This window comes from Numida meleagris, chromosome 3, assembly GCF_002078875.1.
Source record: "Numida meleagris isolate 19003 breed g44 Domestic line chromosome 3, NumMel1.0, whole genome shotgun sequence".
Lineage (NCBI taxonomy): Eukaryota > Metazoa > Chordata > Aves > Galliformes > Numididae > Numida > Numida meleagris.
Genome location: NC_034411.1, coordinates 32,186,630 through 32,212,402, shown reverse-complemented (window position 1 = coordinate 32,212,402; position 25,773 = coordinate 32,186,630). Strand labels below are relative to the sequence as shown.

Here is a 25,773-nt window from a genome sequence, read left to right as displayed (position 1 = left end):
GGACGCAGGCAGGAGAGAGGGTCTGTGTCCTGTCTGGAGTGCTGAAGGAACATTGAGGAGCCCTCAGCCCAGGGATGGAGATGTCGCATGCTCTGAAAAGCAAACCTTGCCAGCCCTTTGTAATTAAAGACAGGTTTGCCCATTAGCTCATCTTGAAATGGGGCCCAGAGGAGAAGGAGAAAGGGAAAGCAAATCACAAATGCAGAGATGGGGTCATCCACCTCTTCAACGGAAGCCTCCCTGGTGGAGGGGCTCACCCTCTTCCTGACCCCGGGGCCTCCTGTGCCCATCCTCCCATGGCTGAGCACTCTCGTCTCAAGGGCTCTTTACCTTAAAGCTGAACCAAGCATTCCTATATTCCCAGTTGCTCCACCTAAATCTCCTAACATGTTTTGTCTCATCAAAAAATGTAAAATACACTTAAAACTGATGTAGAAGTAAGAGAGAGGAGAAGAAAAGGGGAAGGATCTGCTCTTGAAGATTCAAACTCGCTGTAGGAACTCAGTACAGCTCCCTACAGAGTATGCGTAAGCAAAGTCCTGCTGCTGACCGAGTGCAGGAAAACTTCTGCCATTCAAATGGCTCCAGGAATTAAGTTGGAGCAGGCATGTAAATCTCAGATCCTGTTGGCTAAGAAACTTCCACTATGTGTGTGTACATCCCGTGAGGTATTTCCCTTTTAAGGCCAGGAAATTCAGGAAAATTTGGCCCCTAATTGAGGTATTATTATTTGTTGTGGGTTCCCAGCCTTGTCTCACTCTCTGCTGTGAAAGAGCATGCTTTTCTGTCACGCTTCTCTAATTCAGCATTATTAGAATTAGAAAAACAGACAGCTATGGGAGAAAGAATTGAAAGTAATGAGATGGGAGGCAGTTGCATAAGCAGTTGTAAGAACAATTGGCACTTTGTCGCCTTCAGGCTATCTAATGATTAAAACACATAATTTTGGACAGTCTGATTGGTAGGAGGCATCATCAGAGACAAATCAAGAGATACAGACAGCAGGAAAAAACAGTAGCGCTCCAGTTAAGCCAAATTTTCATCCCACTCGTAGTCACGGTTCAGCTGATAAAATGTTTCACAGCTAACGTGCAGAGAAGTAGAAGCAGGCTGGTAGGGACTACACATGCAGTCAGCACATGCAGTAGCACAAAGATCAGGTTCATCTGAGTAATTAGCAGGAAGACTCTGAGTGCAGACACAGCTTTTATCTGAGTCGGGCAACACCAAGATTTTGCTGCTACACACACACAGGTGAAACCCACAGCTGCATTGGGAACAACTGGAGCTCAGGTCAAACACGGAGTGAGTGGGAGATGCAGAAGCTGCCGTCCCCACCTCACTGGCAGGCCCAGCAATGGCAGCCACCTCCAGCCCCACACATCGGCTGTCCCCACATTCCCCAGCCCAGGGACACCCCAGGGTGGCCAGTGCCGACATAGGCCCAGGCCAGCCACCATGTCACCATCAAAGGCCTTGTAGTAGAGCTCACACAGTAGGACGAGTCACTGGGCGCAGAGTTTTTAGGCCTTTACCCTTCATGAGAAGTACTGCTATTGAAAGGACCAAAACCATTTTCCCTGCTTTTGTCTCTCCTCAGGCTGCAAGGTGGACTTGTCCTTCTTGATGGATGGGAGCTGGAGCATCGGTAAACGCCGCTTCCAGCTCCAGAAACAATTCCTCATTAATGTGGCTCATGCCCTTGGCATCAACAATGCCGGGCCTCTGATGGGCATCGTGCAGTATGGGTAAGGGCTGCTTCCACACCCAGGCTACAAACCTAGCTCTGTTTCATTATTACCATAAATGAGAACTACAATACTTGGAGACAGTTGTTGCTGAAACACCCTCTAGAATTCCACCAGCTTGGCCTCACTGATAATTTATCTTTTCACTCACATTCACAGCATGGGGACTTTTTGTTATCACTGCTGGTGCTCCCCTGTTGGGACCTCCACCTGTGGTTACACATTAACCAGTGCTGCAGGAGCTGCTGGAGCAGCTCTCCTCTTCTCCAGGGAACCCCAAAGGACAATGGGCACAAGCATATCAAAGAACAGTGTCATCCTGCCTTCACAACCTGTTACACTCTTTGCTTGTATAAAGTCACTTGTCCCTGCCTGCTGCCTTCTCCCTCTTCTGTCACAGCCTGTGGGAGCAGTCAGCCATTCAGCACGCTTGTTAAGGACAAGCTGCTCCCATCACCACCAAATATGTGTGTGGCTGGAGCATGGAGCTCCCCAGGGAAAGTTCAGGTTGGATATTAGGATGCATTTCTTCTCAGAAAGAGTGGTGAGGCACTGGCACAGGCTGCCCAGGGAGGTGGTGCAGTCACTGACCCTGGAGGTGTTCAAGAACTGTGTGGATGTGGCAATGAGGGACATGGTCAGTGGGCATGGTGGGGATGGGTTGTTGTTTGGACTAGAAGATCTTAGAGTTTTTTTCCAACCGTAACAATTCTGTGATTCCTGCTCACACTCAGGAGCAAAGTAGCACAGGAAGCTCTTACAGCTTTTGTACTGCTGTATGTGAGGCAAAAACCTGACAACTGCTTCATATTTGTTTTCATCTGCCAGCGATGACCCTTCCACAGAATTTAACTTAAAAACATACACCAACCCCAAGGACCTAAGAAATGCCATTGAGAAAATCCCTCAGAAAGGCGGACTTTCCAACGTTGGTAGGTGACAGGCTGCATGCACACCCGCAGCATGGGGAGGGTTCCAGAGCCTGGGATACTGCCAGCCCTGTAACTCATCCTCAATCTCCTCTTTCATTTCAGGAAAGGCACTTTCCTTTGTTAACAAAAACTTCTTCTTGGATGCTAACGGAAACAGAGGCGGAGCACCCAATGTGGTGGTGGTAATGGTGGATGGGTGGCCAACTGATCGGGTGGAGGAGGCCTCCAGACTGGCCAGGGAATCAGGGATCAACATTTTCTTTGTCACTATTGAAGCAGCTGCTCAAAATGAGAAGCAGAATGTTATTGAACCAAACTTTGTGGACAAGGTACTTACTGGGCTGGGCTCTGGCTGTACTCTTGCTTTGGACTCTATCTTTTGCTCAGTGGCTTAAGCACAGCCACACTCATGTGACATTTCCCTTCCTTCTTATCACTCATCGTTACTTCTGATCCTGTTAGGTCTCACATACAAAGAGCTATGCAGCAGTGCTGAAGTCAGAAAAGTGACCTATCTGAAAGCTGCTAAGAGCAAACTTTGTCTCACAGTAAAGCTCTGGTCTGAGGTCCGTCATGGAGCAAATGGCTCTTTTCTGACCAAGCATTGGCACAAACCTGCAGACAAGATTTTCTGAATGCACAGCAGCATGACAAAGCACAAAAAAATAGAAGGAAAAAAAAAAAGAGAATGCAAGCCTTGCACTATTAGCGTTTGGCACTGCTCAATAGTGTCTCAGGGCAAGCTGACACAAGGTTATGGCAGGAGGCATCTACCAAGTTCCAGACTCACTTGGGCTCAGGAAGCGTGGCGGTTATCTGCTATTTTCAGAGAACAGATTCCTGCCTGAGCCATATTGCTCTGCCATGAAATAATTTCCCATGAGCTTCAAGGCTATTCCAGAACTCCATTGTTTCCGGTCAGCGTTTAATTGGATTATAGCCTGATTTGCATCTACTTTTCAAAAAAGCAAAGCTACAGTGAGTCTGTGTGAACCTGCCAGAGAGCACAAGTGGGAGAAAGCTCCCTGCTCCATGCTACACTTTCTACCTACACTTACCCAGATCCCACCGATCCTCTGACAGCTTCCTGTGGATCTGCTCCCTACAAGTATTCAGTGACAAAAACAGACGTCAGCATGGTTTTTGTCTGTCTGTCCTTAATTATTTGGCAGATCCAGAACAACTGGGAATCTTTAAAGGCTTTTACATTTTTATCAAAATTGCTTGTTCTTTTTTTTCTGCTTGTACAGCCAGGGAGAAACCAGCTTCAGCCCCAGTTCAAGGCAGGAGGGTCTGTCAGCGGGGAAATCCTTCCTTGTTGCCCTGACCCTGGGAGGGTGGGAGCTGAAGTTGCCATCTGGCAAATGCCGGGGCTCCCAGGCGGAGCCACACAAACAGCAGCTCTGTGATTTGGATGCCTTCTCTACAAAAAGTGTTACTTATTTAAAAAACCTCGACAGGTGGCAAACTTGGTTATTACATTTCTTTCATGGCTATAATATCAGCTGCATCCCACAGCTTTTAAAAAGGGGAAGAGAAGAGAAGTATCTATAGAGAAGTATCTGTGATGTTATGTTCACGTCATTTCCCTGGGAAGCAGATGGCAACTGGAGGAGAGCCCACTCCAGACTCCAGCATTGCTCTTTCCAGGAGCCTTTTTAGTTAAAATCCCAGTTGAAACAAACAGACTGAATTTCCACTGCATTCGTACTTGTGTTGTTTTGCAGGCAGTGTGCAGAACAAATGGCTTCTATTCCATCACTGTGCCCAGCTGGTTCAGCCTCCACAAGGTCGTCCAGCCCTTGGTGAAGCGGGTCTGTGACATCGACCGGTTGGTTTGCAGCAAGACGTGTCTTAATTCGGCCGACATCGGTTTCGTGATCGATGGCTCCAGCAGCGTTGGCACCGACAACTTCCGCACAGTCCTCCAATTTGTAGCCAACATCACCAAGGAGTTTGAGATTTCAGACACTGACACCCGCATTGGAGCCATTCAGTACACATACGAGCAACGACTTGAGTTCAGCTTCGATAAGTACAGCACAAAGCAGGACGTGCTGAGTGCTATCAAAAGGATCAACTACTGGAGTGGTGGAACCAGCACGGGGGCAGCCATCAGCTACGCCTCTGAGCAGCTCTTCACCAAATCCAAACCCAACAAGAGGAAGCTCATGATTCTCATTACAGATGGCAGGTCTTACGATGATGTCCGAGTGCCAGCCATGACAGCTCACCAAAACGGTAAGTTCTTCCATCATTATCTGCTCCTCCTCCGTATCTCCACATTTATTTGGGTCAGAGAAATACACTCTGCTATGATGCAAAGACATTGGATGAAACTTTAGGAAAGAAGCATAGCACGCACCCTGGGGTCTCATCAAGTTCTAAGCAAGACCAGCATCTGTTGTATATCTGAGTGAGTAAGGAACTTTTCTGAAAGTAACACAGAGCTACAAAGATGCAGCTAGGCCTAGGAGATTGCAGAGGATTTCGACTGTCTTAATAACATATGAAGCCTCCTTTGGCTTTCCAGTCAGGATATTTACACATCTTCCAGGGTGACTGTAAGACATGGAAACAAGGAACTGTTGTTCAGAGCCACAGCCACAGCTTTACTACTGCCTAAGCCTTTCTGCTATTGGCAAAAGGCAGTTCCACAGCACACACCAGGCATTTCTTCCATTCTGACAGTGCCACTTTGTTTTTTTGTTTTGTTTTGTTTTTTAACAGAGAGAGCACTGCAATTCACTGCCAATTTTTTCATGGCCTGGTAACTATGTCTGCAGTATCGGTCTTAACCAACCAAATGTAATGTAATTAAAATTTTTATGCTCACCCTTATCTCTTGGGTTTCTTTCCAGGAGTTATAGCTTACTCCATTGGAGTTGCTTGGGCTGCCCAAGATGAACTGGAAGCCATTGCAACAGATCCAGATAAAGAGCATTCCTTCTTTGTGGATGAATTTGACAACCTCTACCAATTTGTTAACCCGCTCATCCAAAACATTTGCACAGAATTTAACTCACAGCCACGGAACTGATGGGGTGGAACAGGCCGGAATCTTGGGCGTCGTGCTGAAAACACACAATGCTACAGGAACAATGCCAGCCCCAAGCTCAACAAATACTGGAATTGTTTTTCTCTGGCATTTTCCAGTTAACGAGGTTGATCGCATCTCTGTCCCTATGTATGATAACGCTCTGTGTAGGCTACTGGTTTTTTCCTTGCAGGCTTCAGAAACTCTGATTTGGATGGATAGAAAAAGGCAGGAGACATCATGGAGGGCATAAATAGAGCTGATTGGAAAGCTGTTAACAGTATAGAGCCTCAACTTAGGTGATTCCCACCACAGGGCACGCACAAGCTCTGAGATGTACCACCTGCTTCCTGTGGTGGTGAGGGCCCTCCAGGGAGCAGCCACACTGCTCTGCTGCTGTGGCAGAAGCACCTCCCTCTGACACTGCCCATCGCTTGCCATCCAGGACAGGACTGACATCCTGAAATCCCAGGCACAAACTGGGAAGATAGTGCAAATTCAAGTATTGAGCTTCATCCAAACCCAAAGAGCAGAAAACCAGCAAGTGGCCAAGGTCAGGCTGTGGGACCCACATCCATCAGTCCTCATAAAGCCCCAGATCTGCAGAACAGCCAATGCAGGAGCTGGGTCTCATCTCCCACAGCACTGTATTAAAATGTGCTTCAACAAAAAACCAACGACCTTGTCCCCTTAGCTCACTTGCACCACCTTTTGCCATGCAGCTCAAGGCCTCTGCAAAGCAAGAGAGCTGCGGGGGCAGAAAAGGCTCCTTCAGTAAAAACCGTGGGTTTCAGTTGCTCACTGTCTGAAAGGTTTCTGAGACCCCCACTGCTCTATCACCAAACACAGCACAGTTAGAACAGCTCACAGCAGGCTTTAGTGTGAGGATAATTACTCAAGAGCTGTTAAAAAGGCTTAAGAGGAAAGTATCTGTAAGTTCTGTATTAGACACTGGGAAAAGCAGTATTTCTAGCATTCACAGCATACCCTCTTCTGATTTTGGGGTGGGCTTCTGTTATATGGATAGATTTCAAGACACCTTTACAGCCCCTTGTAATTCAGAGTACATGGCTGTTTTGTCTGTGAAGAGGCAGCCACAGTGCTGCTCAGCAATGGGAGGAGTGACGTGCAGAGGTCAAAAGCATTGCATGGCAGCTAGCAAGCAGCAGTTGCTGGTGGTTTTCATCTGGTGTCACATAGGAAAATACATCCCTTAAGCAGAAGTTATCAAAGGAAGGGATGATGTTTCAGTGCCAGTACAAGTGTGTATGTTCACGCACCTTATGGCAGTTACAGCACAGTGACAGGTTTGTGGAAATAACAGGAAATTGGAAGAAATTAAAGCTCACATTTCTTATTCACAAATCAAATTTTTAATAGTCTTTATAGTTTCTGTAAATAACAGTGGCCCAGGATGTTATCATTCACATAAAGCAAAATGGAGTAAACTGCCACCAAAGGAGACCCCTTTCTGTCGACATATCTGACACCATCTTTCAAATCTTACTTTGGAAATGTGACAGAAGTAGCTTAAAAATTCCCAGTGAAGTTATCGTACTTCAAATCGGTGCAAACAGCCCATTCTACATGAAATCCTCAGGTGAGGGTCCCTTCACACAGTGCTCTGGCTACTACTCCCAAAGCCATGCCAGATGAAGTGGTGGTTTTACACTGGATTTACTGGGGACTTCACATTCTTAATATTGCTGGTTAATTCTTAATAGGCAGCTTACCACTGTGTACCAATGGCTGTACCACCTGTACCCTGGCAGCACAGGAGAGCGGCGCTCTGCAGATGGTCCCACACACTGTGCTTGTGCTCTGCAGCCAGAGCCACAGGTGTTCTTTAGGACATTTTTATTTCTGCTGAAAACTTCACACAACAACAAGTTTTCAAACACTCTCCACAGGAAGCTGAACAGCTATCTTCCACATCAAGCATTTGCTTAGGGCATGGCAGAGTTTGCTGTTGTCTAAAGGGTTAATCTTGACTTTACATAACACCTGTGGTGCTCAGATGCCAACAAGCCATTTTATTAACTTCTTGAGATGGTCTTGAAATTAATTTTTAATCCGACTCTCATCTAAACTGAGATGCCTTAAACACAGTGAACTTGAGCATAAGCCTCAGAAGTCACCGTTCAGCCTGCCTTCAACAGAAGTGGATCAGCACAGAATGCGCTCCTCTATAGCCTTTCATCTTTCATAGCAATAAAACTACTTGTCACATCTGAAGTCTCTCAATAATAGTAATAAAAGATAACAAATCTTCATAAACACTTGGAGGAGTTATGCTGGTTCGGAGAAAGCAGCAGAACTCTTTCTGTAACATACACAAGCTGTTTTGAGCTTCTCAATACAAGTTGCTATATCTTTTGCAATAAAGGTGTCCCAAAGGCATGCAAAGTCTATTTGTATATGTGCAGTTAAAAAAAAAAAAGCAACAAATATGGTCCAAGCCATGGTAGTTTCTGAAATGCAGCTGAGGTTTCTACAAGGCTTTAGAAGACAAAGCAAGGATGGAAAAAAAAAAAAACAAAAAAAACCCACCACTACGTGTTTGAATGTGTTTCTTTTTACACGGTCAGCTGAAAAGAAGAAGCCTAGAAGGGAGCTAGCAGGGGCAGGAGCAGCAAATTCCCTGTCAGAGGAATCAGTCATTAGAACAGAGTCCATTGGTCTGAAAGGCCTCAAATATGTACGCACATCTTGCTAAGCCTGCAAGATGGTGTCTTATTTGAAATCAGACTCCTTTTGGAAGCTGAAAAATAATAAAAACACAGGCTCCACATTCTTTCTAGATGCAGGACTGAATCAGAAGAGGATTCAGATGTCCCAGTACTCAATGCTGAGCCACTCAATTTCAGATGCCTGACTATTGCGGTGGGGCCTGCAGCCTGGCTGAGGCATCCAGAAGAGCAGGGCACCAAAGGGTTGGACCTGGAGCCAAACTCCTCACTGGATATACAGCCAAAAAGAGGTTGTCTGATCACCCTTTCCTTAGGACACGGGTATCTGCACTTTCCAGTTATCTCAGCAGAGGTAACAACCTGTTTCAGGCTCCTCAGGAGGGTCTTACATGGCTAGGCCAGCGGTGGGACACTCGGCACTTCTGCTGTGGCTGTGCCACCCCGCACAGGAGGTATTTGCCCACGCTGTGCACCCACCTGCTCCTCAGCTGCTGCCACTTTGCTGCTTCAGCAGGCAGCGGCTTTCCCTGTGGCAGCTTCTCAGTTTGCTCTCTTGCAGGCTGGCTGAGCAGCTTCCCTCCTTCCTGCGCTCCTTTCAGAGCCACTCTGCAGCACAGAATGGTAACAGTGCAAGGAACCAGGAAACACTGGTATTAAACAAGCAGACAACTGACCAGACAGGGCCAACCCAATCTGAATCTCCTCCACAGATCTACTACCCAGCCCATCAGCTCCTCTCTACCTTTGAGGCAAGTCAAAGCAAGCTACATATCAGAAATATTACCTAGACACCAAACAGTAAGAAGTCTTCCATGTTGTATGTACCTTAAATCATTTCATGGTTGAACTCAATCACCACCTCAACCATTCTTCTAGCTGTTTTGCTTTGCCCACTACCATCTCCTCATTACAGAAACAAATTAAGCCTGTTCCATTTTCTTTTCCATCATCATCTCACTTTGAGGAAGTCTTGAACAGTAGCAGGCAACCCACATTTGCTAAACTGCCTCTATATTGAAAACATTGCAAGTGTACATCTGTGTAACTGTGTGTCTCAAATTCAAAGCAGTCTTTAGGCCTCCTATGTGGGAGTGTTACTCCTACATTGTTCTTTCTCCCACTCCTTACCTCACGAATTTTCTGTTGACCCTCTCTGGAGGCAGAATACTGGGTAAATGCAACTGTACCATCGTTTCATAAGATAAATTCTATTCCTATTTTCCTATGAGGAGGGAAGAGGAGAAATACTAAGTTAGAAGGCTTATTTTACCTATCATGGAGACAGAGGAGATAAGAACTTCATTTAGCCCACCTACAAGCTTAAAAAAACCCAACAGGATGGATTCGCTAACAAGTTGTTCTACTCAGTTCTGTGTAGGTTCCCATACCACCCCCTCAACAGTGTTGTTCTGAGCATTTTCCTGTAGAAACGCAGCTACCATCTGTGATGTGTGGTTTGCTCTCCTTAATCCTCTCCTGAAGGGTAGATCCGTGCACTTATTTTTATTTTACACAAATGTTGCACCCAGGAAGCACATCGTGCTTCACTGTGATCAGTGAAGGCTGATGCAGCAGCTCCTGAGCAGTGGCACTGTACCCACTCTGCACGTGTGTTCAGCCAGAAAAATACCAGGGATGGAGAGCCCAAGTGCACGGAAAGATGCAGGGTTCCAACAATGCCAAGAAGACAGAACAGTAATGAACCAAGACATATGGAGAACAGATAAGTTTAGACACCACTGTAAATGGTAACACTTGAGACAACTCAAAAATGTTCACGTGTGGTTACCTCAAGCCCCTCCAAACTTGTGTCTACTTGTACTAAATTGTGTGCACTTCCCCCTCCTCGAACATACCCCAAGAGCACAAATTTTGTTACAAAAACACAGAATTATGAACACAATACAAAATGTTGAAAAATAGTATTTATTAGCACCCAATTTACATAATTATATGGTACAAATGACACTTACTTGCTGCTGTAACATTAAATAAAGCTGCTTTTAAAAACCATTGCTTATTTCTGGAAGTCCATGTGATTTTGCTCAGCACAGAACGCAGGTACAGTATACAGCTACCCCACTTCACTACTGTCATATCAATATAAATACCTGCATGGTTACCTCAATGTGGTCTCTTTTTAAATGGCACACTAACATATGCAGACCTATACAATTTTAATGACAAAATATTTACTTGGACTATTCAGGCAAGTGAATGTAGCTTTAAATATAACCTATCCAAGAACTTTCACAAAGTGTGATTTGCAGTGAAAAAGAGAAAATTCAGGGCCAAAATTGAGAAGCTCAAAAATATACCGGCCTATTTCAAAATAATCTCTCTCTGAATTTTCTGTCTTTGTCATTTGAGATATTTATCCAGGATTTTAAAATATTGAATTTCAGTAAAAGTTAATATGAAGTGTTTGAAGAAGCATATTCCTTTATAGCAAATATTTATACTTTTTATAACAAAGGCTTATCAAATCTTTGGAGAATGACGACTTTCATTTTTCTTGTTTCCCATAAAAGCCTTTCTGAAATCTTGAAATATACGAAAAACTGGGATCCTGACTCCCAAGTAAACCATTTCCTTCACAAATTAGAAAACAGTATCTCTCACTTAAAATAACATTCACTTCTGTACAACAGTAGCATCTAAAGAAGGTAATCTGGTGGTATTCTACAACTCGGTACTGAGCCATACATAAACTGACAAGCAGACTATTACTCAACAAGTAGGCATTTCTCATTTGGAACCACCACTTTGCAAGACACTTGAAGCCCAACACTGTTTCAAAGTAGTCATTCAGAATTGGCGTGCAAAATAATAACCTCAGCATAATTCTGAAGGGGAATCTTAATTTCCCGTAGCTGTTTCAGCAAGAGTTCATACATCAGTCACAGTAGCCTTTTCCTATCAACTATCTGTCATGGAAGTGACCCAAAACAGAAGAGGACCAAATGTAATTATTGACATGAAAGTGGTTATCACCTGTGGTATCTTCTCTGAAAGAACTGTCAGGTACCTCTAAATTCAACAGTTTTCCTTGGGGAGAGGGTAGGGTATAAGGTGAATATAGATAAATATAAATGATGACAACAATCCAAATCACAACCATGGTGAAAAACGAATCAGTTTTAATTACTTCAATCTTATGAGTGTAAGTCTCATAAGGCAAGGAAAATTGTCTGGATTTTCTTCAGCCTGACAGTTTCTTTTAAAAGAAACCAATTGAAGATATTTAGATGAAATACAGTGCAGGTTGTCGATGTACTGACAAATGTCAACAAAAAAATTTTACAGCAATAATAGTCTTCTTATCACAGCTTTCTGTAAGATTTTCAGAAGCACGATTCAAGGAAATTATAGCACAAGACTGACTTCCAGTCTGCTTGGGCTATAACGGGCTATACAAGAAATTATTAGCAACCATCCTCATTTTGCATTTCCAGAAAAAGTGCTAACACATACGAAACAGTTTTCAAAACCTATGCATGTTTGTAAATGCCTGACTGCAAGGAAACAGATCTAGGAGCCACACATCTGAAAACAAGTGACATTCAACAAGCACTGTCTTAATGAGAGGAAGAATAAAAAAATAAATTCTCAATGGAAAAATATTAGCTTGAAGTCCATTGCTTTTCCCTTATACAACGTTTTTGGCTGCTTTTTTAAGTAATCCAAAATAATGAAAATATTTGGCTTGGAGACAAGTCATCCCTTTTCTTACAGAAAAGTACAAATGCAGTTTTGTAAATCTTTTCTCAACTTTCCAGTCTAATACTCTGGTATGAGGACCAAGGGCTTCTCTGAAGTAGCAGGGAGTAATTTTGAGGCCTGCAAGGGCTTGAGGGCCTTGTCAGCACAAGGCTTTGAGCAGCTTCAAAAATGCATGCACAGGCACGGTTTAAACCGAGGTGTGATCCTCCAGGACCACAGTGTGGCTTGGTGGCACAAGCTGTGCAAAATTAGTTGAACGCACAATACAATGACTCAGAAACAATCAGGAACAAAGATAGGCTAAAGCATGTGTATCATTATATGCCTCTTTAGTTCAGCTATACTTCAGATTTTATCAGCCAGCATCAAATCCCCCCTTAGAATGACCCAGTTCAGACCCATAAACCATACTGTGGAACTGGAATGACACATTCTGCAGCTGAATTCAGATTCTCAAAAATGTGAAACGATGTAGCACTTCCTAAGTTTTAACAACAGACCAAAGAATAGAGAAATGAGGTCAGCAGGTGGAATAAGAGAACTCTGTAGACTTAAATGAACTGGGAACAAGGAAGTATAGAACAGCTTTCTGGTGGTGGGAGGGGCAGGGCTGAAGCTGAAACCCCAATACCCTTCAAAAACACTCTAGATCAATAGGCTTTTATGAAATTTATCCTGCAATAAAAATCCACTGCAGCTGAGATATTATGATTCCAAGAAAAGACAGATTTAAGTGGGAAGATAAGAATGAGATTTAAAAAGACTGATAACCTTCACAACAGGTACATACGTTAGTACAGGCAGTCATAACTTTAAAGGTTTCACTGCCAAGACGTTCCCTCCCAGGATTAATCCCATCAGTTGCATACTGAGCACTTGTCTGTGCAAGGGCTATTTACATAAAGGTCACCCTTGTCCCCTCCTCACTCCTCAGATGTTTGTTCATTCACTCTGTTGTACTTCAGGCTATCTTTTAAAATGTGGGTTTTTCATGGTGGAGTGAATATCGCCTACAACTTTGTTTTCCGTCAGTTTCATTGCTGCGCAGCAGAAATACTGCAGAGGGTTTGCCTAACAGTTCACAGGCCATTAGTTTCAGTAACAGTGTGCTCTAAAGTGATGAAATAGTTAAGATTGTTCACCTATCGCAACTTCTACAACTAAATATATTACCAGATTTGGGTAAAACATTTTCCATGACTACGTGTTCTTCATGGAAATAGAGAACTTTAGGTTTCCAGAAAAATCACTGCTTCCTCTCTGTGCTCAGTAGTAACACAGCTCAACTGAACATGACTATGGTGCTAAATAGCACCAGGTGCCCCCCCCCCCCCCCAAAATCAAACATTTTATAAAAACAATTTACTGTATGTGAACATTTTGCTATCACATTCTGATATCTTCATTTTTAACAGTGTAGGCCAAAACAGTTTCCAAAGAGCTGCAATTTTCAGAGTGTTTTAAATGCTGTATTATAAGCAGCATCACATTTTCACAGTTACTTCCATGAATTCCAACTGGTCCACAAGAAAACTGAAAGATATACATGCTAACTGAGTCGCAGTTTACCTGGAACCACTGGTCCCATTCACTTGTAGGAGAAGGTAAAGTTTAAAAAGACAAAGCAATATTCAGCAACATAAGCAATTGTTTGGGGCAGCTTGTCTAAAGTGACGGTTTAGAAATTTGCATGATCTCCACCTTTGACACAATTATTCTACAATTTGGAATCTGAACATATACCACATTTTGTCTTTCATACAACCGGCAACCAATGGGCATATGAACAAATCCAAGGAACCATCACATGAAAGCCTCACTAAAATTGCTATTTCACCCTTTAAAGTGGAGCTCTCTCTGATGTCATCAAGTTGAATTCTACACTGATTCCCAGCCTAGTTATCCTGAGCTGACACCAGTCCCAGGGAGGGCACACTGGTTTTGGCACTTAACCCCTTTAATCTTCAGAGTTCAGCAGACATCCTCCCCCACTGTTCAGCACAGTGACCGCTACAGATCTTCAAAGTAAAAATATGAATAATCTCATTTGCAGGAGCTATTCCTGTTCAGACTGCAAGCCTGATGCTTCAGCAAAGAGGACTCCAAGAAGAATGCTCTCTAGCAGTCTTGCACAGGCACAGGAACAAACACAATAGCTGCACTTTCCTCCACAACTCAGCCTATTTTACAAAGTTTTACTAGATTTACTAGAGAACATCCGTATTTAGTATTTCACACCGAGGGCTCCCCAGAACAGTCTGCAAAGACACTGCCAAACCACAGCCTGCAAATGGTTGCAAACATGCATCTTGAGAGGCATTCCAAACACTCGCTTACCAGGTGGTTCTACCTGCTTCTTAACTTCTTATTTCTTGTGCGATGGACTAATGTTGACAACAAGAGACTGCTGAAGTGGCACATCAGCTTATGGAAATCGCCACTCCCAAAAATGGCATTGATAAAACACGAGGAAGAGGGAGAGGGAAGGGGACACATCTGAGATCAAACAGGAGTACTGCAGAAGGCAGTGTAACCAAGTCCTTTATCTGTCACATAATTACTCAAAAGGACACGTTTCTGATTACTGGTCACAAAGATGTATGGTGAACACCACACATTTACTCAAACATAGTATGTATGGAACTGCTTTACATAACACTGTTTGAGAACATATAGATAGAAAACAACTAACAGTATGTGACATGTCATTGTCTTAAGACTTCTTGCTAAAGTCTTTTGAGTAATAAACAAAATCTTTTATTTGGTATGTCAAAACACTTTCCTCTGAGGCACAAAAAAAAAAAAACAGGCAAACACGAGGATTCTTCAGGAGAGAAGGAAATATATTCCGTGACAAAATTATATCTAGAGCTTCTTCCAGGCTATTCAAAATGGTTTTGTGCAGGTGTTTTGGCAACTCAATCAAATATGTGAAAGTATACAGTAGTGAAATAAATTAGAAATAAAAGTGAGAGTATTTAAACCTAGTGGAGTAATTTTAAATGTAAGAGAGGATTGCAAATTCTCCCATTAAATTAGTTAGTAAAACCAAAATCAGTAGCACAGGCTAACATACACAAAAATTCTACAAGTTAACCATTAAAAAAATGTATCATCCCAATTAGATACATGAAAAAGGGCAACAGAAAAATGCAATATACAGTGTCGCACAGAAATGTGGCTTTTTTGTTGTTTTTTTTCCAAGAACAACCATTAAGTTCCATTTTGTTTGCATATTCAGATGGATTTATCACATTCATAAAAGTTACCAATTATACTGAACCAGAAAGAACTGCATTAGAAAATGGAAAAAAAAAGAGTTCCTTAAGAGATCAGAAGTTCAAAGCCTATAAAAATAGGTTATGAATTAAGCATATAGCTGCAAAAGAATCATAACTACATACTGAAAGTGAAGAAGAAACTTGAGAAGCAGCAATGCTGAGTTACAGAAAACAGTTGTCAGAAATAAGATTTTGGTATGAGACACTAGCTAGACCAAGATGTTTGGACTTCCTACACAAAAGCATCATGTAGAAGGGGGGAAAAAAAAACAAAACAAAAAAACCTCCACATTTAACAGATCACCTTCAGTCTAAGTCCAACAAAGCACTGCAAGTGGAATGGCATTGTGGGCACCAGGATACAGAGACATGAGCTAAAAAAGCTGAAAACAAGAAAAAGTTGTGTAAAAAGTGCAGACTGAAAAACAGCCTGGAGTAAGGGGAAAGGAAATACACACCTAGAGCTAGTGCATACACAAAGGTTCCAAATTACAAAGGTGATGAGGAATATTTAAAATGGCACAAAATATGGCTTGAAATACTGGCATGAAGTTACAAAAAAGAACCACTAAACATCACATAAATCCTCCTGTCAGTGAGAAGTAATCATTGAAATAATCTTCCGAAGGAAAATTAATCATTTAGAACAGATATAGAACCTCACTGGCCAAGACAATATTAAAATGCGCAAGTCTACAATCCTGCTTTAGCGAACAGATGGACTGGGTAACCTAAATAAATTTTTCATCCCTAACTCCTATGATGACGTTCAGAAGATCTGACAGGCTCATGCACAATACCCTGCAGTCCTACAAGTATGTGAACAAGTACAGTAAAAAGACATTGACATCAATTATGAAGACCAGCACAAAAATATATACTCCACAACCTCTTTGTAAGGCTACATTTGTTTTGTTTTGTTTTTTAAAGGCACCTCATCCTCTAGCTATTGCCAGCTTTAAAAAAAGTCACTTCTCAGTTTGAGCAAAAGCTCGATAGTGAGAAGGAAACATCTTTCAATTCACATTTGAACAGCCACTTCTTACATTCCAATTGTAATCAGAACGACAGTCTTTAAAAACAAGCATGCTGGCCTATTCATTGTATGTACAGCAATTTAAACAACTTTAACTACATATTGTACTGTGTAAGCAAAAAGCACAACGTTCATTCCATACTCATACCATTATCCTTTGTATACACAAACTCAAGAGAACTCCTAATACTAAAACATTAAAATGCACCCATAGTCTTCCCTTACTAGACATATTTAATACATGTTTACAATATATATACACATATATAATATACATAGCTTTTAGAATTTTTCAAATAAATCTTTGTAATTTCCTCTCCAAAAAGAAATAAAATAATGACACTGGAAGAATATGAGTCAAGTACACAGAATTCTCACTAAGTTGAATGCTCAGTTTTGCAGACAAGTTTTCCCCCTTCTTATCATAACCAAAACATTTTTTAAAAACTAAATCTGAATCACTATTGTAGTCATCTGTTTCATGGTAAAAGTTCTAATCTTATCTATGGAAATATATTGCATATCAGTATCATGAAGTGACATATCTGAATATTCTGAGCAAAAAAAAGGTATTCCAGGATACTTTAGCAGTAAATATAATGTGTTGCAGGCTCAAACAGCACAGGTCAACCTTTTATTCTAAACAATACAGTTAATCTAAACTCTGAGTTCAGCATCAAAAGTGGTCCCACCTCTAATAATCTCTAAGAACACCATGGTCAAATCCTACGATGATATCTTTCAATGATTCCTTCTCAAAAAGTGTCAGTCTAAAGGTAAAGACGATCAGTTTCCAGTCTTAGCCTCAGGCTGGCATTTGAAAGAACTGCATGTGTTAGGTTCTTTCCTACTCGCATCAGCACCAGAAATAATCTAATAATCAGCAGAATAAATTCTGTCTTCCATTCCAATTTGAGGAAAGCACCAGCTCCACACTGAAGAGCAGTAAGGGCTCTCATGGTGACATATAATAGAAAAGAATGCACCCATTTTGATTTAAGAAGGGATAAAACAACAAAAATCTTGGCTTAAAAGTTATTTGTAACTTGAAACAACAGAGAAGCTCTGAATACTGAAACAAACCACATCTGTTGAGCAATTTAAAAAAGCATTTGTTCTTCAGGTAACCTAATTAATGGCACGATATGCCCAGTGAAGGACATGTGGAAAAGTTCCACAAATGTTGAAGTCTGGAAATGCCTCTACAAGTAGCAGAAACTTTCACACTGATCAACCTTCGTGCAGGCACCTATGACACTAGTAGGACTCATACAAAGCATCAGGTATAGGTTTAATCTTCAAAAGAAATTGAGTATTTCATGGTTACACAATGCCCAGAATGATGCCCTTTCTTAGCAGGATCAGAAAGAGGAGATGAACATATGATAATTACATAGTAAGAGTGTCTTTGGGAAATCTTATCATTTCTTGTGCCAGATCTCCAAGAATAAACAGCATTATAAATCTGAATAAGTTAATCTGCTACTAAAGTATATACAGACTGCTTCAGTCTGCTGTTAATTGGGACTAGACTAAAGGCTCAGCTTCCAGCCACATGCTAATGCAATTAAAAAAAATTATACAATTTTTTTTGCAAACTAAATATTTGCCGTATAACACCAAATATTTAATAAAACTGTACTGTATTTCAATTTATGTTAGTAATTTGCTTTCCTTTAACCACATTTATCTTAGGCCAGCAGCCAGGTGGCTGAGATTAAGTATCAGCTACTGCTCTCTGAATGTGATCTACTCATTAACACCGAATGGATATAGGGATGACAAAGTGCCTCTCACATGACACAATAACAAGCATGTGAACTGACACTTTTTCCAGGTGATTTAATCTTAAGTACATCAAGATTCCTCAATAAGAAGCATCCCAGGAAGTTTCCCTCTTTTCCCTCTCTCCCTGAAGCAATTAGACCCCTTCTTTCCAGTACTGCATCTTAATAATAGAGAACACATAAACCTAATTTCACCCAAGGCCTGCCTGGACGAAAATTCACATCCTCTGAAATAAAACTGCCTTTTCTTTTTTTTCTTTTTTGAAAGTAGTTGAAACTGAGAGTTTCCAAGCTCTCAGCACCAGCTGAGCTCACAGAAACCAGAACAAATTTCAATTTAGAAAACAGCACCCTGCAAAAACTAAACACTTACACACATTCTCTGATTGGGCAGGAGACTCATGCCCTCTTCTTCTCATTTGTGCAGCTGGTTAAATATATACAAAGCTAAAGTTGGAAAGGGACAAACTCTGTCATACAAACACTTTTGCCAGGGCATCTGCTCCTGCACTGGCAATATAACATTTGGATGGGTGGAATGCCACATCATGAATGGACTCATCAAATTTTTTGCGATGAGCAGTGAATTCTTGGATGCAGGTCTTGCTTTCAAGATTCCACAAGCGAATTGAACAGTCATGACCTAAAGAAAGGAGAAATGTTTTTCTTTATAATTCTCACGTTTGCTACCACTATGAGAAAAGGAAAATGAAATTTAGCATACTTACTGCCAGACATCAAGTACAAGCCATTAGGATCGACAGCTAAACTTGTAACTGCATCTAAGTGAGCTACCATGGAGTGGATCAGTTTTCCTTTGAAAGAAAAGATTCAAGTCATTTTCTGCAACTCACTGTTGTCTGTATTCACTGTTTAAACCTCACCACAGCCCATTTAATAATTACATTATCTTGACTGAGTCAGCAAAAATTATAATAAAACCCACTCTTTTAATGTTTACAGGCTCAATAAAGCTGCAGAACCAATATCATCAACTTTGTTTGCCCTTTGTTTTGTGCGTGCAAAACCATCCTGATGCTGCAATCACTGTGCACATTAAATATTTGTCCCCAAAGGGGCTTAAGTGAGTTCAGCAGTAAGACCATGACTGGGGAGGAGGACATGGGTGGAGTATTCTGATAAGCAATGGATCTAAACTAAATAAGACAACAGAATGATTTTAATCAACTCAGAGAGAATTGATGTTCTAGAACAGCTTATTAATATTAATTATTTGGTGTGAAATATATAAAATCATGGCTCAAATGTATTCCTTTGGTCACAGAAAATAATAAAGAAAAAACCGAAAAGCTCAGCATTTCTTCTACTATACATTATGGCATTATATCATCACACAAATAATGCATTTTCAGCTTTTTTCTCAGCTTCCATTGGGTGCTCCGACCTCTTTTTATTTAACACATGTGAAGAGTAGCTAGCTTAAAATCCACTAAAATATCAAAAGATCTCAGTGTAACTTTTAGGGCTCCATGATCTGGAAGCAGAGAAGTCACAAGCTGAAGATAATCAATGTTCACAATCAGAATGACAGTTTAACATTAGCATTCCTACAAAAATTTCCTGGATGTAATTTATAATTATACAGCTTAGTGCAACTCTCACCACAGATTTGAAAAAAAGTATTCTAATTGTCTACTGGTTCTGCAGAAGAGAGAGATTTGGAGAAATACAGTGTATCAAACTGAGAATTATATCCTGCAAGGGAACTGCTACCTCCAAATCATTAGGTAGAAGTCACAGAAGCACTAAAGAAGTGCCCAGGCTCCCTGCCCTCAGATCAAAACAACTCAAAACAAGCACAATGAACATAAGGACATGAAAATTAAGAAGCTGCCTTCCATGTTAATTATTGATAACCACTAAGTTTAAAGCATTTTAATAGAGTTAGCAGAATGATGAAGGTTCTTTATCATTAACCCAATAAACTTTTAAGTAGACTGGCCATTTTGGGGCTCTGCCAGTGAAAAGAAGATTTTTGTTTCAGAGAATATCCAGTTCTTCACATTCCTCAGCATTTGTGTGAATAACATTAATCACAATGAAATTCTGCTTGTGTTTTATGTCATACAGCTAAATACTGTGACTAGGTCCAGCTGAAAAGATGCATACCTGTATTGTTGTCATAGAATTTGATGTGTCTGTCTTCATGAGCAGTTATACTAATCGGAAGAGTTGGATGGCTGATGACTCTGTTTATCTGACAGGAGGTACTGACCACTAGGTAAAAAAAACCGTACATATCAACACATGTAAATTGCTACGTTCTTTGAAAGATTGCTATTAAAAAATGCAAATGTAATCAATTTTATCTGCAATGTAATTCTATCATATAATGTAAACTCTCTTAATCAACACCTTATATGCGTTTTACTCTAAAATACTTTTGGAATTACATACACACAGATGCATATGCTAGCCTTCCCTTACATATGAATGAAAATACAAATAAGTAAGGTTCACCTTTTTTTGGTAAGAATAAGGAATCAAGAACCAAGTGAAAATACTATTTTTGCATTTCCCCACCTCCACAATGCTCCTCTTGTCAAGTCAAACTTTCGTTGTAACATACAGGCAGACAGGAAACTTGACATGAAAGTAAGAATATTTAAAAGTAAAGAGGATTCCTCACCACCACAGAACAAAAGCCATATACTATAATTTCATAAACAGTGATTAAAATTCTCACTGGAGAAAAGAATAGTAGGCTATTCACATGAGAGGCACTTTCTCAGCATTCAAGAATCCTGAAATATCACTATTTTATATTTATATAAATAAACGCACACAGAGGAACTAGAAAATTATAGAAAAGATATTTTGGGGAGTCATTTTTTTTTAATAGAAACCTAGACATTGACCTGCCAAGCGCAACGAGACTTTGAGTCCCTAAGTGGTGGTGGTAGGCCATTTCAGATAACTCATTCTCCTATAGCCTAGTTCTTCTATTATTTAATACAGATAACTTTTATAGCACAGTTATGTAACTAAAAATACCAAACAGAAACTACTATTTGTCATACTGTGAGCTTTTTTTTTTTTTTAAATAAAACAAATATTCCTGTATAGTCGTTCATTTGTTTTTTACTACAGTGAGGAGAATCCTCCACAGTAAAGTAATAATCCAAAGCAGGGAGGTGGGATTTTCTGTTAACTCTTATAAAATGGCAGATTTGTTAAACTTCTTGAAAAGAGATGAACTGGCAAGAAGGGCTTGCTTCCTTTTAAAAGTATAACCAGACAGTAGCATTCACTAGCATAAAAGTTTCAGCTGAAAAAAAAATTGAAGTTTTAAAGAAGACTGAACATTTATATAGTTGTCAGGTTACCACTTTGACTCGAACACGAATCCTCATGCTTTAGCTCATCCTGGTCCCTCTCCTAATGATGGGGAACACTGCCATGATCCAAAGCATAGCGTAGGAGTGTGTGAATACTCTTTCACTGAAGCTCTGCTCATTTCCTTAAGTGAAAACTTCAAGCAAAGCCTAACAGGAATTAAGCCAATACCTCTGATGAAAGATACAGAACTTGCCCTACAAATTCACAAATTTTTCATGAATTCCACTTGAGATTTGCCTGATACTATCTCTGACTTGCAATTTTGGACTAAAGAGAGAATGGAAAATCCTGATCAAAAAGAAACTCAGGAAATGTATTCTTCTCTTTCTGCTACTGTTCCTTGAAGAACAAATTAGAATATCTGCAGTTCTTTCTTCTACCTTCTTTCAAAGCTATGTTTGCTCTTCTACTAAAAAGCCTCTTGCTCTAGTACAGTAATAACAACCTACTCCTACATCTTAAAAGACAATGTTTAACATAATACATGTTGCAAGTTACCAGGATACACTGTTTGCCTAAATGCCTGGAAACACTGAAAAGACTATTAACAGTATTTTATCTCAAACAAGCAATTTTTTTCTGTTTTGGATACATACTATTATCTACTCCAGGCTCCAAGGTAAGAATCCGTTGTCGTGTCTCCATGTTAAAAATGCTAGTGTGTCCAGTGTTAAATGATGCTACCATGAGGCTTGGGTCACTGCTCACAAGATCTACTGAGGAAGGGATTCCCATTTCTAGAAAACAAGGCAGAGAACATTTTCGTAAGCAGATTGTGTAAAAAAATAGAAAAAGAACACCTAGCACTTTGATATTTAAAGAGTCATGACTACGAAACGTTACATTTTTAAATCTACATTATGAAAATCTAAATAGATGGTCTTGAGTGATCACTACTTTAATCCTGTTTTTCTGGTATGCATTTCAACATTCTTTATTGAGATGTTCTATCTGGAACTGAGGTTGGACAGAAATCTAATTTGAAATGTGCTGGAAAGTAAGAACCTCACATGTTCCACCTGCCCTGCCCCTTTTCTTCCTTTAAACACAAGCAAAAATTTCAGCCAAACCTTCAGTGCAGGGACATAATATCAAAGTGGAAAAATCATTTACATGACAGATGACTTTGTTATTAAATTGAACAACTTCAGAGCTTAAAAAAACCCCAAAGCTTTCCAAATGTAAATTTTATACACTGAAACTATCAGCATGGAAAGTTACATAAGTACATTAAAAACCTCACATTACATAACTTTTTCCATCCTGCCTATTATATATCAAATGACTTTACACTGTGACTATCTGAACACTACAGGACAGAAGGCCAGATCAGCAGAGCTTGAGTGTAAGAAAATTTCTGTCCTCAAATGTACTGTTCCCTACCAATTATATGAAAGAACAACACCATTTCCAATAGATGTCAGGAGGGGGAGGAGGAAGAGGTAAAATCATAAACTGGTTTAGGTTGGAAGGGACCTTAAAGACCATCCAGTTCCAACCCCTCTCCCAGGGGCAGGTACACCTTCTAATAGATGAAGTTGCCCAGGGCCCCAGTCAGCCTGGCCTTGAACACTTCCAGGGATGGGACATCCACAGCTTCTCTGGTCAACCCATTTGAGAGCCTCACCGCTCTCACAGCTAATAATTTCTTCCTTACGTCTAACCTATATCTACCCTCTTTCAGTTTCAAGACACTATCCCTTGTCCTATCACTACACTTCCTGACAAATAGACCCTCTCTCCAGCTTTTCTGTAGGCCCCCTTTAGGAAATGGAAGGCTGCTATAACGTCTCTCCAGAGCCCTCTCTTCAGGCTGAATAACCCCAACTATTTCAGCCTGTCTTCCTAGGAAAGGCTCTGCACAGCCCTCTGATCATTCTTGTAGATGACCCAACAGATCCATGTCCTTCTTAATGCTGGGGCCTCAGAGCTGGACACAGTACTACAGGTGGAGTCTCACAAGAGCAGACCAGAGGGGGACAATCACCTCTCTCATCCTGCTGGTTGCCCCTCTTTTGATGCAGCCCAGGATGCAGTTGGCCTTCTGGGTTGCAAGGTGCAGCACCTTGCATTTGGCCTTGTTGAACTTCACGAGGTTCATACAAGCCTTCCTCTCAAGCCTGTCCAGGTCTCTCCAAGTAGCATCCCATCCTTACCACCAGCATGTCAACCACACACCACACAGCTTAGTGTAATCAGCAAACATGTTTGCTGGATCCATGGATCCAGATAAAGCAAGAATACCGTCACCTCTCTAAAGACTCATGGGAAAAACACCTTACTTGCACACACAACCTGTGTACTCAGGAACGCTGGAAAGTATCTACAGATACCACACTAAAGTCAAAAAGGACGGGTGTGAAAAGGAAACCTGTTTGAATTGACCTTTTCTACCACCGTAACGCCTCCTTATCTGCAGCTTCCTGGTAAACCTGCAAAGATTAATATAAAGGATTTGAGAGCTGACTGCTGCAAATTTTAAGAGTTTGTTCAAGTTTCTCAATAGGCAATAAGGAAAACTCATTATCAAAACTCATTCAAAGGAGGACCTTTGAATTTTCACCTGAATTTTATTCCAGTTTGAAACATTAAAAAAAAAACAGATCAACTCCATGAGGCAAGATTAGTCCCTTCTCCTCCCCTTGTCTATATTAATTTAATAATTCCAAATATTAAAAAAAAATAGTAAATTTCAAAAAGTCTTCCTGACACTCTTCAAAGCAGAAAGGCAGGCAAGCTGGCCACAAATTAACCATGATTCTGATAGAACCCTGCTGACCTTTGGAAAAACAGCTCTGCCAAAACTGAACTACAAGACACATTCATATTTTGCTTCACCTATTTAACTTACAAGTAGTGAGACATCTGATTGACTTTATATCACGATTCAGAAAATCCATTAATTACATCAAAGTTCATTTTACCTTGAAGTTGCTCTGAAGAACCAAGAAACAGCCTCGGTTCATGGGTTGCCTTTAGAACTATCAGCTCTAAGTTGATAGTTCTTAAGATGACAAGTGGATACTTGAGAGCAATTACTGAAACAGCAACTTCAAGAAGTTAGGCTTTAAACAACAAAACTTTGGTATGTGCATTACTTTTCAGTAACTGAATCCTAAGGACTAAATTTTTTCAACTAGCAGCATTTAGGATGATGAGTTTATTGCTTTTTATTTAATGCAAAAATTCAGAAATTCAGTCGCAGTCTCTGTCAGAGGCACAAGGAACCTCACCTGGAAAGGTACTAGGACACTGAGCCGGACCTAAGCACTGACTATTTCAAACCTCCCTGAGGGTAAGAAAGGGCTTTTTATTCTTGACAAACCAGAAGCAAGAGCCTAATGGAAACTCAGTTTGAACTATGGAACAGATATATTATACTCTAAGGTTCCAGTAATATCAGCAGGTAACCTGCAACAGTTAGTTTTTAGATATGTGTGACTGTCCCCCTGTGTGTAGATGTCAATATTAGCTGGTGTCAAAATTCAAAATTTACTACTCTTCTAAGCAATCAGAACAGTCTGAAATCCAGTAAACAAACAAGAAAGATTTCTAGTCAGTAGCAAAAAATATGGCAGTCTGAACAGTTATGCTAATGTACTTAAAATTCTGTACCTTGATTATCATTAAATACACTGAGAGCTGGAGCAACTTCTGTAGCTTTCCATAAACGTACAGTGCCGTCTGCTGAACAGGACAGCAAACGCTGGTGTGTGCCACTGTAAACCAGACCCCACACTGCATCTGTATGGCCTACAAAAGCACCTCTCAAAACAGAAGGATCTGTGAACAAAAGACAAGTGAAAAACAAAAACTGAATTAAGTGAATAGTTTTATCTTGGTCTGTGCTTATGGAGAAGCCTTAACAAACTAGTCCATAAAAATAAAAACAAAAGCCAAGACAACCTGGTCTTATCAGTATAATAGTCTCAATTCTATTATTCTTCTTTAATTTTATAAGTGTAAGTGGCATTCAGTTTCCCAGTTTGTAATTAATGGAATAAAACAAAGTTTCAGCAGAAGAGATGGTATTAAAGATAACAAAACAGATTTTGATTTTAAAACTCACTCTCAAGGAGCCACTGATGGCATGTTAGTCTTTTTTCCAAAAGATAGCTTTGAGGACAATCATCTCTGATGCTATGAGATGTGAAGAACATTTTAAAACAGACACAAGGC

The 25,773-nt window shown here is 40.7% G+C and overlaps 2 protein-coding genes across 2 annotated transcripts in view; one reads left to right on the top strand and one right to left on the bottom strand.

Moving 5' to 3' along the window:
- Window positions 1–8,126, top strand: part of VIT (vitrin) — a 32,609-nt gene extending 24,483 nt beyond the window's left edge. Inside the window, exons 14-18 of the mRNA XM_021390384.1 lie at window positions 1,601–1,748; window positions 2,577–2,680; window positions 2,783–3,009; window positions 4,408–4,921; window positions 5,542–8,126. Coding sequence (XP_021246059.1) covers window positions 1,601–1,748; window positions 2,577–2,680; window positions 2,783–3,009; window positions 4,408–4,921; window positions 5,542–5,720 — 1,172 coding nt within the window. The 3' untranslated portion in view covers window positions 5,721–8,126. The remainder of the gene's footprint in view (window positions 1–1,600; window positions 1,749–2,576; window positions 2,681–2,782; window positions 3,010–4,407; window positions 4,922–5,541) is intronic.
- The window catches only part of STRN (striatin), a 53,823-nt gene continuing 38,364 nt past the window's right edge, over window positions 10,315–25,773 (bottom strand). The window contains exons 15-19 of the mRNA XM_021390431.1: window positions 25,210–25,377; window positions 22,191–22,331; window positions 20,365–20,472; window positions 18,963–19,049; window positions 10,315–18,877 (exon numbers count right to left, since the gene is read on the bottom strand). Coding sequence (XP_021246106.1) covers window positions 18,708–18,877; window positions 18,963–19,049; window positions 20,365–20,472; window positions 22,191–22,331; window positions 25,210–25,377 — 674 coding nt within the window. The 3' untranslated portion in view covers window positions 10,315–18,707. The remainder of the gene's footprint in view (window positions 18,878–18,962; window positions 19,050–20,364; window positions 20,473–22,190; window positions 22,332–25,209; window positions 25,378–25,773) is intronic.